Below are 20566 nucleotides of genomic sequence, written 5' to 3'. Positions count from 1 at the left end.
TTGTCTCAGTTGTTGAATCCTGTTATGTTCATACAAATATTTACACATGTTAAGTTTGCTGAAAATAAACGCAGTTGACAGTGAGAGGACATTAATTTTTTTGCTGAGTTTATTTGTGACTTTTCAACCTTTGAATTGTCATTAGTGTATGAGATGTAGAGTGAGTGCTAGAGAAATACTTTGGATGTGCATCCAAGCTTCTAGATCACTCTTCACCAAGCTAGGAATGGGGAGACTTCTTTCCACTTTAAAAGGCTTGAATCGTGTGCCTCCTACACACACGCGCTCGTACACGGACAAGCACAGAGTTCTCACCCCCAACAATGAGAGCCCCTTGTATTCCGTTCCCCTTTCCCACAGATTCCAGAGCATTGCACTCCATGCACAGTACTGCCCCTCACCCTGATGCATGGAAACATGTGATTATCACATAGACTGGTCTATGCATATTGTATAAAGCCACATTGTCACAGCTAGGTCATTCTATTCATGCTTCTATTTTTTGGGGATGTAATTTTTGTGTCCTAAATTGTTAGTTTTTATGTTCTGGGCATCTTTGAAACACTGGGTGGTGGTCCGTGTTAGCCCATACACGCATGCGCAGTGGTTTCGTTGCCGCAGAGTGTTTTGTCGAGGAAAGCCGACGCTGCCAAGGAAACACACATGCAGGCATAGGGAATCCAGATTTCAGCATCTTCTCCATTCCCTTGACGTCGACAATGCATCGATAATGATGGTAGCGCGCAGCAATGCCTTCGATCTATTCCATGCGTGATGTCTTAATAGCTGCCAAATAATACAGCCAAAGAGTGGAGGTAAAACAAGGTTAAGAAAAACAACCAGTGGTAAGTAGATTTATGTACCATTTTACAATTTTTTGATCACTAGAATAGACTACATTATTATATATTGCACAATAAGTATTTCAAATTCTATTTAAAAAAAATGTGTGTGGAAAAATACTAATCCAGAATAGAGGGGGTGGGGGTGACTGCGGTTCTATTTATTATCATCTTACAATAGAAGACATTATATCATGGGGAACATAAAACATATTTTCGTGTGACATATATGGTGCCTCCGTAGTGTCATAGGTTGACGCTCTCATCACTCCAAATGCAATCAACCCACCCTATCCTATTCATCCTGGTCACTTCTAACCAATCAATATATTGATTTTCCTCTTCACGTTCACGTTTATTAGATTTCCAGCTGTACTTGAACACTGACTGGTTATCTGCTGCTGTAGCCCAATGGTTGTAGTGGCGAGCACCTGTTCCCCTTTCTTTACAAATCACATGCACGTGCAGAAGCAGCAACGGTCGGAGGTATGATGACGTAATCATCAGTCCAACGGAATGAACTCACTAATGTCATTATTTTTCTTCTAATCAGTGATGTCCAATCAAAGATGACTACTAATTAAGCCATGGATATTTTTGGAAAAGCAATCTGTGCCTGCATGATGCAGCAGATTTAGAGCCACATGTCTGCACATCGATCTATTACTAAGCAGTTACGAATAAATTAGGCCTACTAAACTAGGCTATTGTGTAACATTTCAATGCTACAGTAATTACAGTGCTATTACATAGATATTAACTGTTACCTAATGCACATGTTTGTAAAGCATACCATATATCCTACGAGATGAGACCTCCAGGTGCATGCTCGCCTTTTACCAAGACAACAGCATTAACAGCAGTATCACTAGTCTTCAAATCAAATCAAACTTTGTCACATGCACAGAATACGACAGACCTCTGAGATGCTTACAAGCCCTTAACCAACAATGCAAATCAAGAAAGATTTAAGAAAATATTTACCAAATAAACTAAAGTAAAAAATATTGAAAAGTAACACAATAAAATAATGAGGCTATATACAGGGGGTACCGGTACCGAGTGAATGTGCAGGGGTACAGGTTAGTCGAGGTAATTTGTACATGTAGGTAGGGGTAAAGTGACTATGCATAGATAAACAGTGAGTAGCAGTAGTGTAAAAATAAATGGGGGGGGGGGGGGGGCAATGTAAATATCCGGGTGGCTATTTGTTTAATAGTCTTGAATGTCCCCCTGATATTCATGCATATTTCAACCATTTCTTAAAAGAGGCACCTTTCTGCCGGAACAGCTTGTAGGAAAGAAATAGGAGTCGGTCCTCTGAGCTGATATGGAACACAATTAGGTTAGCCTTGGTGGAGTATGATTTGGCATGGTTGATTTGTCAACCGAATGGTACCTTGACAATCTTGATTGATCTAGGGGTTACGAAGGGTAGACCATAAAATGTAGTCTTAATTGCTAAGGAGAAAGTTTGCAAACTGTTACTTGTAAAGCAACAGAGGATATCACATTTCAGGTAAGACCCAGATGCAGACAACGTCGAATTAACATTTTATTAATCCAACAGGGGCAGGCAAAAAAACAGGCCAAGGCAGGCAGGGGTCAGTAATCCAGATAGGTGGGGCAAAGGACGGCAGGCAGGTTCAGGGTCAGGGCAGGCAGGGGTCAGTAATCCAGATAGGCGGGGCAAAGGACGGCAGGCAGGTTCAGGGTCAGGGCAGGCAGGGGTCAGTAATCCAGATAGGTGGGGCAAAGGACGGCAGGCAGGTTCAGGGTCAGGGCAGGCAGGGGTCAGTAATCCAGAGGTGGAGCTAAGGTACAGGACGACAGACAGGTTCAGGGTCAGGCAGGGGTCAGTAATCCAGATAGGTGGGGCAAAGGACGGCAGGCAGGTTCAGGGTCAGGGCAGGCAGGGGTCAGTAATCCAGATAGGCGGGGCAAAGGACGGCAGGCAGGTTCAGGGTCAGGGCAGGCAGGGGTCAGTAATCCAGATAGGTGGGGCAAAGGACGGCAGGCAGGTTCAGGGTCAGGGCAGGCAGGGGTCAGTAATCCAGATAGGTGGGGCAAAGGACGGCAGGCAGGTTCAGGGTCAGGGCAGGCAGGGGTCAGTAATCCAGAGGTGGAGCTAAGGTACAGGACGACAGACAGGTTCAGGGTCAGGCAGGGGTCAGTAATCCAGATAGGTGGAGCTAAGGTACAGGACGGCAGGCAGGTTCAGGGTCAGGGCAGGCAGGGGTCAGTAATCCAGATAGGTGGAGCTAAGGTACAGGACGGCAGGCAGGTTCAGGGTCAGGGCAGGCAGAAAAGGTCCAAACCTGGGAAAACTAGAAAACAGGTACAATCGAGAGACCAGCAGAGAAGGAAAACTGCTGGTAGGCTTGACGAAACAAAATGAACTGACAACACAGGTATAAATACACAGTGGATAACGGGGGTGATGGGTGACACCTGGAGAGGGGTGGAGACAATCACAAAGACAGGTGAAACAGATCAGGGTGTGACAGTGGAAGGTTATGGAGTCATGACTTCAGCAGTCTTAATACAGTTTTTTCAGGTGTCCTTTTATAGGAGCAGGAGGGACCTTTATTTAATGTGGGGTGCTGTCATTGTATATTTTACTCATAACTGCGGATCTTTGCATACTGCTCATTGCTCTTACCTTGTTTTAATATATTCACTCACTATATGGTGGCTCTGATTGAACTGCTAGGTCTGTGATGGGAGGAATGCAGTAGATCATTGATTTCTACTATCTTGTTCTGAACATATTGTAGATTATGTCAAAGGGAGCCTGGAGTCAGTGTCATGCTAACAGCACGGTGGAAGCGTTGCTATGGTTTCCACTCATTAATCAGTTACGTTCCCGTGATTGTTAAGTCCAGGCTGTGGAGGCATGCTATACACAGGCTCCAGTAGAGGAGATACGAATTAGAGATGAGCGAGAAGTCACCCAACTTGACTTTTTAGAATCACTGGTAGCATTTAGCTAGATGCTAAGAGCCTATGTTAGTTTGAATAGCAAGAAACTCCAACAACAAAGAGACAGTGTAAGCAATGGAGAGAATGGCAAAATATGTGGTAGAGACTGTAGTGGTTAGAAGATGCCAGCAACAGGAGCCAATAGATTCTCGAGAGGACGGCAGTGTTTGGTGTGAAAGTAATCATTCATGAAGAACTATCAAAGGAGAACAAAGTTTACTCATTCATATTTGAACAATAAGCTGTAGTGTGTCAGGACATAAATAAGCATAATATTTAAGAGGTGAGGTCTCAGTGATCTCAGCACTAGGAGTCATGTATAAGTGATTACCGGGATCGTTCACCAAGATAGTAAATGTATCTTTCTTCTTAAGGATACAGAACGATAACTATCGCTGCAGAGACTGTAAGCTTTGGATTTGTTTACTCAGCTGCCACTTAGCATGCTCATTGTTGAGGTCAAAATAGTGAGTGGCAGGATTCCTGTTAGCTTGCTCTAAGTGGAAAGCCTAATTACAAAGTAGGCTTCAAATCAAGTTAATCCTCTCACAAGTTGCAGCTGTGAGTGTCTGATATTAGTTTTCTCCATAATAGTGAAGTATGAAATGTTTTTTGATCCTGTCTGAACCCTTCTGAGGCTGAAAGCTTTCACCACTCTAAAATGCATTCTCAAAAATAAACTGCACTTTCGACTATTCAGCTGCTCATGGTTTTGAACTCAAGGTTCGCACAGTGTGGCGTAGAGCAGAGAGGGGTTGCAACCTAGAAGCTGCAGAGCAGACATGTTACAAGGCCAGCTCCCATCCTCCAGAGTATCATGGGCCTTCCTCAGTGTGAGGATGTACAGTCACGTGCACTGCCCCAGCTTCCCATCTAGAGGTTCCCCTTGAGGTTGTTTACACATGTCTAGGTATTTCGCTGTGCCAATTCATTGGAATTCTGACTGCTGCAAAAAGGACTCTGTAGAATTGGAACATCTTGTCCCATTTCTTTTAAATAAGATACATTTACTTAAAACCTGACATTTATTTATTACTTTTCTTTTATAAACAATACAAACATACACATACAAACAACAACATCCATACAAACATCAACAACATCACACCTGCCAAGACCCACTTGCACACACCTCCATCTCCAGCTCCCTCATCACTCTCTGCCACATTGTTTCTCAATTTCAATAATAAATCAATAGATTTTTCCTTTGTGTTAATGATGAGCGATTACATTCAATTCATTTCCATGTTTTTAGTGTACATGTTTTCAAGATGAGTGATAAGAGAATCGTCCAGCCCATTGGGTATCTCACCACACCCCCATATGACATGTCTTGAAATATGCAGACAGACGGATTAAATGTATGTTTACATTGTAAAACTTCTGACAGACAACTTCCGAACTTTATAACATTCCCAGAAAGCATGGATTATTGAGTCATTATGTATTTTACACATGACTGCTGTAGAATTTGAGCATTTTTTTTCTTGTATAATAAAGGCTATACATACATTTATACTGGATTAAGAGTACATTTTCGTTAAATGTAATTTCGTTAGTTATGCTCCAACTTTCCCTCCATCTTGTGCCAACATCTGTTCTTTTTAAGTCATTATTCCGATAGTTAGTTTTTTTCTAAGAGATTGTCAGTTCGATAGGCTCTCAGCAAGGTTTTGTATATCTTCCCAGTCATAGGATCATCATCTTTTGACTCAAATAATATTCCCTCAAGGTTGCCAAAATTGCGTGATCTGTAACTTTTAAGTTGCATGTATTTGAATTTATTTACATTGGTCAGTCCAAAATGACTTTTTAATTCTGTCATGGAAATACATTTATTTACTGTTACCAAGTCATTTACTGTTTCTATGCATTTAGTTTTCCAAAGCCTGACATTTCAAGATGATATGCTGATGTAGGAAAAGTAATAATGTTCTTTGTCTTCCAATGATATTGAACAGAATAGCCTTATTTCTATATAGAGTATATACTGTATATATTTAGATTACAGTAGTACTATCTCACAATCAAGCTTTGTAAGATTACTGTATGTTAGTCTTTTTTAGAGCCCGAGCTAAATGTTTTTTGGGGGGACAAAACTTAACGATACTGTTATATCGGTAACTTAAACCTCTCTAGGGTACGTGGGACGGTAGCGTCCCACCTGGCCAACATCCGGTGAATTTGCAGAGCGCAAAATTCAAAAATACTAAATTCAAAAATATTTAACATTCTTGAAAATATATGGTTAAATATCAAAATAAATCTTAACTTCTTGTTAATCCAGCCGCTGTGTCAGATTTCAAAAAGGCTTTACGGCGAAAGCAAACCATGCGATTATATGAGGACAGCACCCTGCATACAAAACCATGAAAAATATATTTCAACTAGGCAGGTGCGACACAAAAGTCAGAAATAGCAATATAATTAATGCCTTACCTTTGAAGATATTCTCCTTTTGGCACTCCAAAATGTCCTAGAAACGTCACAAATGGTTCTTTTGTTCAATGATGTTCTTCTTTATGTCCCAAAAATGTCCATTTATTTGGCGTGTTTGATTCAGAAATAGACCGGTTTCATCTCGCCCAACATGCCTACAAAGTATCTAATAAGTTACCTGTAAACTTGGTCCAAACATTTCAAACAATGTTCCTAATCCAACCTCAGGTACCCTAAAACGTAAATAATCGATCAAATCTAAGATGGAATAAACTGTTTCTAATACTGGATAAAAACAACGTGAAGCGAGCTCCTGTTCACGCGCACCAAAACAGTAGAGTCCACCTGGAGTGACACTTACAATGAATAGGGCTACTTCTTAATTTCTCAAAAGAAAAACATTGAACAATTTCTAAAGACTGTTGACATCTAGTGGAAGCCATAGGAACTGCAACCAGGTTCCCAATAATAAGGGCATCCCATAGAAAACCATTGGAAAATCCTATGACCTCAATTATTTTTTATTATTATTATTATTATTTTTTCCTCGGGGTTTCGCCTGCCAAATCAGTTCTGTTATACTCACAGACATTATTTTAACAGTTTTATGCATATCCTAGCTTCTGGGCCTGAGTAACTGGCAGTTTACTTTGGGCACGCTTTTCATCCGATGTCAAAATACTGCCCCTTACCCCAGAGAGGTTAACGATACTGATATATCTCCCGATATACTGTGTTACAGCGGGAAAATTGAAAAGTGTACTTTTCCCACACTGAATTCTCATAAAATGCCATCCGAAAGAATCAAATCAAATCAAATCAAATCAAATTTATTTATATAGCCCTTCGTACATCAGCTGATATCTCAAAGTGCTGTACAGAAACCCAGCCTAAAACCCCAAACAGCAAGCAATGCAGGTGTAGAAGCACAGTGGCTAGGAAAAACTCCCTAGAAAGGCCAATACCTAGGAAGAAACCTAGAGAGGAACCAGGCTATGTGGGGTGGCCAGTCCTCTTCTGGCTGTGCCGGGTGGAGATTATAACATAACATGGCTAAGATGTTCAAATGTTCATAAATGACCAGCATGGTCGAATAATAATAAGGCAGAACAGTTGAAACTGGAGCAGCAGCACAGTCAGGTGGAAGTTGAAACTGGAGCAGCAGCATGGCCAGGTGGACTGGGGACAATTGTCCAATAACTATGCTTTAAATGTTGATTTTAAACATTGTGATAATAATGACATGAAAATGGCCACGTGTTCAGATAAGCATGAGATAACCTAAATTCAATAAATAGGATGAATAAAGGGTATCGGTTGAATTATGGGACGAAACCGATATACAGCTCACTCAAAATAAAAAATGAAATGAAATACCTGACGTGCATAAGAATTCAGACACTTTGCTATGAGACTCGAAATTGAGCTCAGGTGCATCCTTGATCCAACTTGATTGGAGTCCATCTGTGGTAAATTCAATTGATTGGACATGATCTGGAAAGGCACACACCTGTCTATATAAGGTCCCACAGTTGACAGTGCATGTCAGAGCAAAAACCAAGCCATGAGGTCAAAGGAATTGTCTGTAGAGCGCCGAGACAGGGTTGTGCCGAGGCACAGATCTGGGGAAGAGTACCAAAGCTTTTCTGCAGCATTGAAGGTCTCCAAGAACACAGTGGCCTCCATCATTCTTAAATGGAAGAAGTTTGGAACGATCAAGACTCTTCCTAGAGCTGGCCAAACTGGGCAATCGGGGGAGAAGGGCCTTGGTCAGGGAAGTGACCAAGAACCCGATGGTCACTCTGAGAGAGCTCCAGAGTTCCTCAGTGGAGATGGGAAAACCTTCCGGAAGGACAACCATCTCTGCAGCACTCCACTAATCAGGCCTTTATGGTGATCTTGCCAGACGGAAGCCAATACTCAGTAAAAGGCACATGACAGCATGCTTGGAGTTTGCCAAAAGGCACCTGAAGGGCTCTCAGGCCATGAGAAAGAAGATTCTCTGGTCAGATAGAACCAAGATTGAACTATTTGGCCTGAGTATCAAGCGTCACGTCTGGAGAAATCCTGGCACCATCACTATTGTGAAGCATGGTGGTGGCAACATGCTGTGGGGATGTTTTTCAGCTGCAGGGATTGGGAGACTAGTCAGGATGAGGGAATGATGAAATGAGCAAAGTACAGAGAGATCCTTGATGTTACCTGCTCCAAAGTGCTCAGGACTCCAGATTGGGTGAAGGTTCATCTTCCAACAGGACAGCAACCCTAAGCACACAGCCAAGACAACACAGGAGTGGTTTCGGGACAAGTCTCTGAATTTCCTTGAGTGGTCCAGTAAAAGCCTGGATTGAATCCGATTGAACATCTCTTGAGAGACCTGAAAATAGCTGTACAGCAACACTCCCCATCCAACCTGACAGAGCTTGAAAGGTAATGCAGAGAAGAATGGGAGAAACTCCCTAAATACAGGTGTGCCCAGCTTGTAGCGTCATAGGTGCTTCAAAGGTGCTTCAACAAAGGTGCTTCAACAAAGTACTGTGTTAAGGGTCTGAATACTTATGTAATTGTAATATTAAAGTTTTTGTATTTTTAATACATTTGCAAACATTTAAAAAAAAAAACTGGTTTTGCTTTGTCATTTATGGGGCATTGTATGTAGATTGATGAGGGGGGAAAACTATTTAATCTATTTTAGTATACGGCTGTAACGTATATCAAAATGTGGAAAAAGTAAAGGGGTCTGAAAACATTCCGAATGCACTGTAGGGGTAAAAGGCCAATATCGGCCGATAGTAATAATAATTTATTACATTTCTATAGCGCTTTTCATAATCCCCAAGCGCTTCAAAAGAAGAAAACAAACAACCAATACATCATTATGAGTAGCCTAGCTATAGTTAGCTTGGTCAACCAATACATCATCATGAGTAGCCTAGCTATAGTTAGCTAGGTCAACCAATACATCATCATGAGTAGCCTAGCTATAGTTAGCTTGGTCAACCAATACATCATCATGAGTAGCCTAGCTATAGTTAGCTAGGTCAACCAATACATCAACATGAGTAGCCTAGCTATAGTTAGCTAGGTCAACCAATACATCATCATGAGTAGCCTAGCTATAGTTAGCTTGGTCAACCAATACATCATCATGAGTAGCCTAGCTATAGTTAGCTTGGTCAACCAATACATCATCATGAGTAGCCTAGCTATAGTTAGCTTGGTCAACCAATACATCATCATGAGTAGCCTAGCTATTGTTAGCTAGGTCAACCAATACATCATCATCATGAGTAGCCTAGCTATAGTTAGCTTGGTCAACCAATACATCATCATGAGTAGCCTAGCTATAGTTAGCTAGGTCAACCAATACATCATCATGAGTAGCCTAGCTATAGTTAGCTAGGTCAACCAATAGAGGCCAAGTCTTTGAGTTTGTGCATTCTCCAAAGATAGAGAGGAAGAGTTCATGGCTTGTTCAGAGGAAGGTTGGTCAGGGAGATGGTTGATGAAGAGTCTGGTGACTATCATGTAGAGTGGCTATTCCCAAACTGGGGCACGTGGGCACGCGCAATGCCATCGGAGGCACGCCAAATAAAAATGTGAGTCACATTTTCAAACAGTCCATTTAGTTGTTTTTTTTTCATTTAGGTGTTATTATTTGCACCCTTGTCCTATAAGAGCTCTTTGTCACTTCCCACAAGCTGGGTTGTGACAAAAACTCACACTCATTCGTATGTATAATAAATGTATTGTGTAGTGTGTTTGTGGCAGGCTTACTACAATGAATGCAAAAAACAACATTTGAGAGTGCGCTGACCCTGGTGCTAGAGGGGCTACACAGCTGAAAGTTGGATGTTTGAAGTGGTACCAGACTATAAAAAGGTTGGGAATCACACTGATGTAGAGGGCTGGATGATGTCTCCTCTATTGTATCTGCACTATAGGGACATGCTGAGCAGTAGGCAGTGGTTCGTACTGTATAAAATAATGCCAGGCGGTTGTGTTAAGACATGCCAGCCTGCCCTAGGGCTGTGTGGGGAGTCCTGTTAATGTAGATGGTCACTACCCATTAGCCTGATGGGTTGAGCACAGAGTTCCTACCCACAGACACACACACTGTCACAGTCATCCACCCCTGGTGCAATAGGCCATGATACTGTCCTCACATTTAATTGGTTTTCTAGTTTGTACCACCCGACTGTTCAATCCTCATGTCCAGGCGTCCTCTGATTGTCTTTGCCTTACTTTACAACACTACTATTATAATCCATAATAATGTAGTTTTTCCTTTTATTAATACATTTGAACCTCACCCCTCTTGTCTTGGACAGTACTACAGTAGGTCTTTGTCCTGCATGCCTTTAATTAAGAGCCCTTATGATTGCACCCTTGCATGTATTAAAAAAAAAAAAGTTAAATGGTTAAATGCTGTAAATGTTGTGATTTCTCTCTGTTGGTTGATGACATGGTCATTATTGCGTCTCTCTGTTCTCTCTCCCATCTATTGACTCTTTCTTTATTCGGTGCTTCTAATTGACGTGTCACACAACAGGTAGTTCAATATATACTGAACAAAGATATAAATGCAACATGCAACAATTTCAATGATTTTCCTGAGTTAGAGTTCATGGAAGGAAATCAGTCAATTTAAATAAATTCAATAGGCCCTAATCTATTGATTTCAATATGATTGGGCAGGGCTGCAGCCGTGGGTGGGCATTGGCCATGTCCAGCCAATCAGAATGAGTTTTTCCCCACAAAAGGGCTTTATTACAGACAGAAATACTCCACAGTTTCATCAGATGTCCGGGTGGCTGGTCTTCGACTATCCTGCAGGTGAAGAAGCCGGATGTGGAGGTATTGGGCTGGCGTGGTTACACGTGGTCTGTGATTGTGGGTCCAGTTGGACATACTGCCAAATTCCCTAAAATGACATAGGAGGCGGCTTATGATAGAGAAATCTGGTGGACATTCCTGCAGTCAGCATGCCAATTGCACGCTCTCTCAAAACTTGAGACATCTGTGGCGTTGTGACAAAACTGCACATTTTAGAGTGGCCTTTTATTGTCCCCATCACAAGGTGCACCTGTGTAATGATCAGGCTGCTTAATCAGCTTGTTGATATGCCACACCTGTCAGGTGGATGGATTATCTTGGCAAGGGAGAAATGCTCACTATCAAGGATGTAAACAAATTTGTGCTCAAAATTGGAGAGAAATATAAGCTTTTTGTGCATATGGAAAATTTCTGCAATCTTTTATTTCAGCTCATGAAACATGGGACCAAAACTTTACATGTGGCGTTTATATTTTGGTTCATTATAGATGGCTCCACTGAAGACTAAATATATTGTTTTATAGCTGTCATGAATGTGCTAATTGGAGTGTTTTTTAACCCATCCTCCCTGGCTCTCTGTAGGTGAGTGTGTGACTGTGTGTAGGGGGCAGCCGCCATGCCGCTGGTTAAAAGATGCATCGAGCCCAGGCACCTGTGCCGTGGAGCCGTGCCGGACGGGGTCACCAGCGAGCTGGAGTGTGTCACAAACAGCACCCTGGCAGCCATCATCAAACAGTTGGGGGGCCTGAGTAAGTCTACACACCTGACTGACTGACTGACTGAGTGACTGGCTGACTAACTGACTGACTGATAGACTGCTGACTGAGTGGCTGACTGAGTGACTGCTGATTGACTCACTCACTGCCCTTCTCTGTCCCTGACCCATGTCTATGCATGGTGTGTGTGTGTGTGTTTTGTGAATGCAGGTCGACATGCAGAGGACATTTTTGGAGAGCTGTTCAATGAGGCCAACAGCTTCTACATGAGAATGAACAGCCTCCAAGAGAGAGTGGACCTGCTGGCGGTCAAAGTCACCCAGCTGGACTCCACTGTGGAGGAGGGTAGGTGTAGGCAATGTTGGGGGGGTCACACCTGTGGGATAAGAAGGGTAAAATGATCTGCTGAGCATCATACAATACATGCTATAGCATGATCATTCCCAGGACAACATTTTATTTATTTATTTTTCCTTTATTTAACTAGGCAGGTCAGTTAAGAACAAATTCTTATTTTCAATGACGGCCTAGGAACAGTGGGTTAACTGTTAACTGATTTGTCAGGTTCGGGGGTTTGAACTTCCGGTTACTAGTCCAACGCTCTAACCACTAGGCTACCCTGCCGCCCCATGTGGTATGAAAGCGTGAATGAGCAGCAAATTAAGAGTACCATGGTAAAGGAGCGTAGTAAAACACACAGTTGCATAATGCTAGGGCTTCGCCAGGGCTTCGGGCCCAACAGCTGAGTCCCAGACTCCCTGCTGCTCCGATCACCAATACATTGGTTGTCATTATACAGGCTGGGATACACTGGAGACTGTATATTCATCCTGTTCGAAGACTCTGCTCACAGTAATCCTGACCCTATGTTTGCAGTTCTATTCAATTGTGTTTTTATGCATTGATACACCACTAATAAATGTGGTTTGTTTTCATGTTATTGAACATTCCACATTTGTAAACATTCTGGGTTGCCATGGCACTTGATTCATAGCTGCCAATGAGTCAGTGTTGTAGTGTTCATTCATTGTGTTTATCCTTGGCATTCTGGTCCCAGTTTCGCTGCAGGACATCAACATGAGGAAGGCCTTCAAGAGCTCCACCATCCAAGACCAGCAGGTGGTGTCCAGGAACTCCATCCTCAACCCTGTCATGGAGATGTACCATCGCTGTGACAAACCTCCACCCCTCAACATCCTTAGTCCCTACAGGTTAGCCCTCAACCAATCACATTACGACTTCCTGAACCCCACTTTAGTCATTGCACTTCTCCTTTTACGTACAGAATTAAGCATTGGGGATGTGCAATTCATGTGTATTATAAGATAAGAGTTATAAAATGTAGGTGTCAATTGCATTGCCACGGCCAGTGTCTCAGGTCAGGATGTGTTGTCATACAGGGATGACAACAAGGATGGTTTGAAGTTCTACACAGACCCATCCTACTTCTTTAACCTGTGGAGAGAGAAGATGATCCAAGCAACAGAAAACAAGCGGAAGGAGAAGAGGCGGCAGAAGGCAGGTGACAAGGTGAGTGAGTTTGTGTGTATGTGTATGTGTATGTGCACGTGCGTGAATGTGTGTTTTATGTGTATCTGTGATGAATCACTGCTCTCTATTTCGCTGCAAGTTCTTTGCTCTTTCTCTCTCTCTCTCATATATATATATATATATATATATATATATTGTTGTGACTGTTATATGACTGTTGGCTGTTTTTTCCTCTCAGACCCTCTCTCCTTCCCTCCACCACTTGACATCAAGCCTGTCAGGATTAGCTCATTGCTCTTTTTAGACTGTCTGTGCAAAAGCCTCGGGATGTGGACATGTGTTTAAACAGACATAGAGCATGGGAAGGAAAGAGAGAATGAGGGCTTATGGGGAGAGGGAGCGAGCAAGAGAGGAAACATGGTTAGTGAATAGCCTTGTCTAATGTGTTTAGCAAGATGAACAAAACCTCTTTCTAACACTACTAAGATACTGTATACATCTTAAATTGTCTAGGGGCTGTTTGATCTGTATGGCTGCAGAGTTACAGTACGGCTGGCACGATAGAAATGGAAAGATAATTTCCTATTGAGCCGTCATCTGCAGCGCTGAATGCAGTCTCTGCACGAACCAGTTTCCGCAGGAACCAGTCTCCGCAGGAACCATTCTCCGCAGGAACCAGTCTCCTTTGCCTTTAAATTTCAATTAAACTGTAACGCTGAATTTCCGCGATACGAATTGAATAGAGCCCTTAATTAGAGGAAGCATGATGATTTATTAAATAACAACTAAGACGTAACTGCACCAGCTGTTGCAGAACTGAAATGTATTACATTAATAAATGAGCTCGTACATGTTCTATAGAACCTTCAGGAAGTAATCACACCCCTCCACTTTTTCACAATTTTGTTGTGTTTGAGCCTCTCTGGGTTTGGCATGTACTTGGAGAACGCTACCTGTCCGAATGCATAGTGCCAACTGTTTGGTGAAGGAGGGAGATCTTACCGCTACAGCATACTTTATGGCACTAGTTTGGGGAAAGACGTTTTCTGTTTCAGAATGACAATGCTGAAAGGAGGAAGGCTATTATAGCAGCAAAAGGTGGACAAACTCCATATTAATGCCCATGATTTTGGAATGAGATGTTCGATGAGCTGGTGTCCACATACTTTGGCCATGTAGTGTATTTACTCATTGGCTGATTCTCTCATCGACTGCGTTCCCGCCTATAAATATCTGGCCGTTTGAATTGATAAAGATCTAACGCCTAAAAAACATACAGAATAGCTAGTTAAAAATGTAAGATTTAAAGTGGATATATATATATTTTTTTATATGTCTTGCCTCTCTCTAAACAGCAGGAAGCAGATTGTACAATCAACTTTCCTGCCAATGTTGGACTATGGTGACACCCTTTATCAAAATGCAGCAGATACTACTCTAAGACCTTGGCTGCAGTGAACCATAGCACACTTCGCTTTATCACAGATGACAGGTTTAATACTCATCACTGCATCTTGTATCAAAAGGTCGGCTGGTCCTCGCTAAAGTCCCATAGATTACTTCATTACTCCCTTTCTGTTTCCAAAGCTCTGCTGAAAAAGCTTCCAACCTACCTCACTTCACTGTTGAGACACCAAACCCGCTCACAGGGATGGTTAACTCTCTAGGTTCCACTCGTTCGTACCGGTAGATCCGCTTTCAGTTTTAAAGCATGTTTTGTGAATGCAGGTTCCCTGGTTTTGCCATGGCACTTTAAGACTAGTATTAGATGGGCTGTATGACAGTTGCAGTTGTTTTGATTGAATGAAGGAGATTGTTGTGATTGTAATGTTGAAAGTTGTGACTTGTAGTTTTTTATTAAGTGATCATTTTGTATTGTTGTATTGCTTTTTTGCTGTGCTTGGGGCACCTTTGAAAATGAGACCCTAGTCTCAATGAGTTTCTCCTGACTAAATAAAAGTTAAATCAAATAAATGTAGGGGTTTGTCTCTTTTCTAGGAGCAGAAACAGGCGGAGGACACCCAGTCTTATAGGTTTGTCTGTTCTAGGAGCAGAAACAGGTAGAGGACCCCAGTCTAATAGGTTTGTCTGTTCTAGGAGCAGAAACAGGTAGAGGACCCCAGTCTAATAGGTTTGTCTGTTCTAGGAGCAGAAACAGGTAGAGGACCCCAGTCTAATAGGTTTGTCTGTTCTAGGAGCAGAAACAGGTAGAGGACACCAGTCTAATAGGTTTGTCTGTTCTAGGAGCAGAAACAGGTGGAGGACCCCAGTCTAATAGGTTTGTCTGTTCTAGGAGCAGAAACAGGTGGAGGACCCCAGTCTAATAGGTTTGTCTGTTCTAGGAGCAGAAACAGGTAGAGGACCCCAGTCTAATAGGTTTGTCTGTTCTAGGAGCAGAAACAGGTGGAGGACCCCAGTCTAATAGGTTTGTCTGTTCTAGGAGCAGAAACAGGTGGAGGACCCCAGTCTAATAGGTTTGTCTGTTCTAGGAGCAGAAACAGGTAGAGGACCCCAGTCTAATAGGTTTGTCTGTTCTAGGAGCAGAAACAGGTGGAGGACCCCAGTCTAATAGGTTTGTCTGTTCTAGGAGCAGAAACAGGTGGAGGACCCCAGTCTAATAGGTTTGTCTGTTCTAGGAGCAGAAACAGGTAGAGGACCCCAGTCTAATAGGTTTGTCTGTTCTAGGAGCAGAAACAGGTGGAGGACCCCAGCCGGGAGGTGAAGAAGGTCAGGAAGGCCCGTAACCGTCGTCAGGAGTGGAACATGATGGCATACGACAAGGAGTTCCGTCCAGAAAACCGCCTCACGCCTTCACCCTACCATGGCATGTCCTCTGAGGGATCTCTCTCTCCAGACAGGTCAGTAGGGATGCACTGAAACAATCAATCATTCAATCATCAATCAACCAAACAATCAATCAACCAACAAACCAATCAATCAAGGAACTTTTTATGAACAATTGTATGATATTATGATATGTGTGCCACTAAACGTAAATGTACTAAATCTGCTCTCTGCTGCCATCTACCTAAAAGTTTGAAAGCCTGCATGCTCCTTAAAACCCTTTACACTGATGGAAATTGGCCTGGTTGGATAGGGCTAAATTGAAATGTTTCTTACAGAATAAATATGAAAATGCATGGGCATGGTAGCAATCGAAAGAGAACAGTTAGGAGATTATGGAACAATGTTTGACTAAAGTTGAGGACACAACAGTTTGCCTGACACAGGACTGAATCCAAACATTACACTGTTGATTTTATGTGCATTTTACATTTCCTTTTTTGCCGCATTTGTTGATAACGAATTCTGAAAAAACTCTGGATACATTCAGTAACATGATAAGACTATTCCTGGAAAATATGGGGTAGGTGCAACATAAGACAAAAAAAATAACAAGGGCTTGAGTTAGAGGACTAACTGGTGTCTCCAAGTGGCCACACCTCCCCAGAGTGTGCACAGTTCCTAAGTAATTTCAATGCACTTTTATGACTCAAAGAAGAATCTTCAACGACAAGGCGTTTTTTTAAGTTCTCCTAGCTGTGCTGTTGAGGAACTAGAGCAAACACACTTGCAGTTGTTTTGTTTGGAACTCAGCCCTGCATCCCCGCCATCACACAATTACTGTTGTTTACACAATCCAAAAACGGCCCATTATAAATCAATCTGGGTCAGGTGGGCATCATTTGAAAGCTTGTTCTACTGCCAACCTGTCTAGCTAGATACGTTATAACGTACGATCTTACAGTGTTAGGCTTTCACAGGGCAATTCAGGGAAACCGATCATAATTTGTGTGCATTCAAAGCAGTCATGCATGCATTCAGGTGCGCGTTCCACAGCAAATTTCCTTCACAATAGACAAACAGGCTCATTCTGTTCAGAAGAACCCAGGGTATGACGCCATGTCATCTGGTAACTGTACATCAAACAGGCTTGTTCAGAAGAACCCAGGGTATGATGCCATCTCATCTGGTAACTGTACATCAAACAGGCTTGTTCAGAAGAACCCAGGGTATGATGCCATCTCATCTGGTAACTGTACATCAAACAGGCTTGTTCAGAAGAACCCAGGGTATGATGCCATCTCATCTGGTAACTGTACATCAAACAGGCTTGTTCAGAAGAACCCAGGGTATGATGCCATCTCATCTGGTAACTGTACATCAAACAGGCTTGTTCAGAAGAACCCAGGGTATGATGCCATCTCATCTGGTAACTGTACATCAAACAGGCTTGTTCAGAAGAACCCAGGGTATGACGCCATGTCATCTGGTAACTGTACATCAAACAGGCTTGTTCAGAAGAACCCAGGGTATGATGCCATCTCATCTGGTAACTGTACATCAAACAGGCTTGTTCAGAAGAACCCAGGGTATGACGCCATCTCATCTGGTAACTGTACATCAAACAGGCTTGTTCAGAAGAACCCAGGGTATGACGCCATGTCCTCTGGTAACTGTACATCAAACAGGCTTGTTCAGAAGAACCCAGGGTATGACGCCATGTCCTCTGGTAACTGTACATCAAACAGGCTTGTTCAGAAGAACCCAGGGTATGACGCCATGTCATCTGGTAACTGTACATCATAGTGATGATAAACTTTGACACTGTATATGACATGAGTTTTATGATATGGAAATGTGACGTGCATGTTTGGACTCACGGGTGTTTGGATTGGTTGTATGACATCAGAGGTATTTATTATGACCCTCAACGTCTCATCTTTCAAAATACATCATCCTCTTCATTTACAGCATGTCTCTCACTCAGACAACAAACATGTGGAAAAAGTTGCCCAATGTTGCGTTCAGAACGGCTGTCAGTCAAAACACATTCAGCGCTGTGAATCGCATAGCGTGAGCTCTGACATCATTTACTGCGTTCCATATCAGTGCCCAAATCTGCAGTCTTAAAGGGATACCATATAATATTATACATTGTACTCCAGCAATACTGTTATGTTTTAATAGTTGGTTCCTTGGTTTTAGATGACACATCCATTCTTTAAGACCTCCATTGACATGAGACTAGGTGTATGTTGAAAGTCTTTGATGATCCCTTGCTCCACATCAACATCTATCTGTGGTTTAAACGTTCCAGGTCTGGTATGTCTGATGAGCTGTCCTATCCTGCCAGCCCTAACCACCCACCCCAGGAGGGAGCTGTCTTGGGTCCTGATGGGAAGGAGCACCTCACAGGCCTCAACCAGACCCAGTCTCTGGACCGGGCCTACCGACCCCCTGCTGCCGGCAACGCTGCAGCCCAAGCCCGCCAGCACTCCCTGGGCCGCGTGCAGCCCAACCAAGGACCCACACCCACAGACCCCTCCCTAAACGGACCCCGGCCTGCAGCTGCCAAAGAGGCTAGGTGTGTAGCTGGCTACCCCTCTTGTCTCTCCTCTCGTCTCTTCTCTCCTCATCTCTCCTCTCATCTCGTCTCTCCTCTCGTCTCCCCTCTCATCTCTCCTCTCATCTCTCATCTCATCTCTCCTCTTGTCTTTCATCTCTCATCTCCTCTCACCTCTCCTCTCATATCTCCTCTCATCTCTCACCTCGTCTCTCTTCTCACCTCGTCTCTCCTATCGTCTCCCCTCTCATCTCCCCTCTCATCTCTCATCTCTCTACTTACCTCTCCTCTCATCCCTCCACCTCTTCTCTCGTCTCCCCTCTCATCTCCCCTCCCCTCTCATCTCGTCTCTACTCTCATCTCTCCTCTCCTCATCTCTTTTCTCTTCTCTCACCTCATCTCTCCTATCTCCTCTCATCTCTCCTCTCATATCATCTCTCCCTCCCATCTCTCCTCTCTCCTCTCGTCTCGTCTTGCCTCTCTTCTCTCCTCTGTCATCTCTCCTCTCATCTCTCTTCTCTCCTCTCTCCTTCTCTGACTACGTTTATTCTATTGTATATAAGTTGAATGAAAATCTCAAAGCCCATTCTATCTACAGTAAATGCCTCAGGCATATATTTGATTATAATGTAAAGGATGTAGTTCTGGACAGGCCCTGTCTGACTTGATTGGTTTTCTGTCATTGTTCCACAGTGGTCACCAGATGCCAGAGCACTTTATCCCTCCGGCCCCACCCCCACCTCCTCCCCTCATCCCCTCAGCCCAGACGGCCTTCGACAGCACAGCAGGGCCTCACACCCTGGCCCCTGCAGGTCTCCCCACCCTGGCCCCTGGCACCATGGCCACCCTGTCCCGCCCATACAGCCCCTCACCCCCTCCACCCCCACCCGCCAGCTACTTCCCCTCTCCATCCCACCCTGTCACTGGGGGACCCCCTGTTGCCCCTCCTCCACCCCCACCTGGTGGCCCCCCAACATTCACTCCCTCCCCAGCCCATGCCATGCACCCCTCTGGGGGCACACTGCCAAGGAAGGGCAAGGTGCTAGGCATCCCGATAAGCGACGCACGCAGCGACCTGCTGTCAGCCATCCGCAGAGGTGAGACCCTCTGGTTCACTAGGATTACACAGCACGATCTGTTTACATTCATGTACATGGAAAGATAGCCCAGCTACTAGTAACATATATACAGTAGGGAAAGTATCTTTTGACAGCTGTAACCAGCAGATGACTTGTGTTGTGTCCTCAGGCATCCAGCTGAGGAAGGTGCAGGAGCAGCGTGAGCAGGAAGCCAAGAAGGAGCCAGTAGGGAACGACGTGGCCACAATCCTATCCCGACGCATCGCAGTGGAGTACAGCGAATCAGATGAGGACTCGGAGCCTGAGGAGAACGAGTGGTCAGACTGAGGCGGAGAGGAGAGGGTGGGGCAGAGCAGAGGGCTAAGACTTACTGTACTCACCTACATACTGCTGCTATTCCAATACCAGGACACACACACACAGCATACTACATCTCGATTGACCTCTTGTTAGGGAAAGTAGATGAGACACTTACACAGTATGACAGTATCCATTAACTAGTCAGATACTGTATGGGGAAGGAGGGAAAGGAGGAAGCCACAGTGGGTCTGGGGGGGGGGGGGATCTGTTGGATCCAAACACAGCAAGCTTATACGTACATACAGTGCATTCAGAAAGTATTCAGACCCCTTGAGTTTTTCCACATTTTGTTACATTACAGCTTTATTCTAAAATGGATTAAATAGTTTTTTTCCCATCATCAATCTACACACAATACCCCATAATGACAAAGCAAAACTGTTTTTTAGAATTGTTTGCAAAAATGTATAATAAATAGAAAAATTCAATCCCACTTACGTAAGTATTCAGACCCTTTACTCAGTACTTTGTTGA

The 20566-nt window shown here is 43.5% G+C and overlaps 1 protein-coding gene across 1 annotated transcript; it reads left to right on the top strand.

The window, feature by feature from the left end:
* Positions 1-613: 613 nt before the first annotated feature.
* On the top strand, positions 614-20283 carry LOC109873859 (wiskott-Aldrich syndrome protein family member 3-like). Its single transcript, XM_031809634.1, has 9 exons — positions 614-845; positions 11682-11848; positions 12026-12160; positions 12873-13026; positions 13216-13345; positions 15992-16164; positions 18408-18674; positions 19347-19750; positions 19902-20283. The coding sequence occupies exons 2-9, from the start codon at positions 11716-11718 to the stop codon at positions 20057-20059; spliced, it is 1554 nt and encodes a 517-aa protein (XP_031665494.1). The 5' UTR covers positions 614-845; positions 11682-11715; the 3' UTR covers positions 20060-20283.
* The last annotated feature ends 283 nt before the right edge of the window (positions 20284-20566 follow it).

Source organism: Oncorhynchus kisutch, linkage group LG29 (assembly GCF_002021735.2).
Source record: "Oncorhynchus kisutch isolate 150728-3 linkage group LG29, Okis_V2, whole genome shotgun sequence".
Lineage (NCBI taxonomy): Eukaryota > Metazoa > Chordata > Actinopteri > Salmoniformes > Salmonidae > Oncorhynchus > Oncorhynchus kisutch.
Note: the sequence above shows the minus strand (reverse complement) of the source record. Positions and strands in the feature narration are given on the sequence as shown.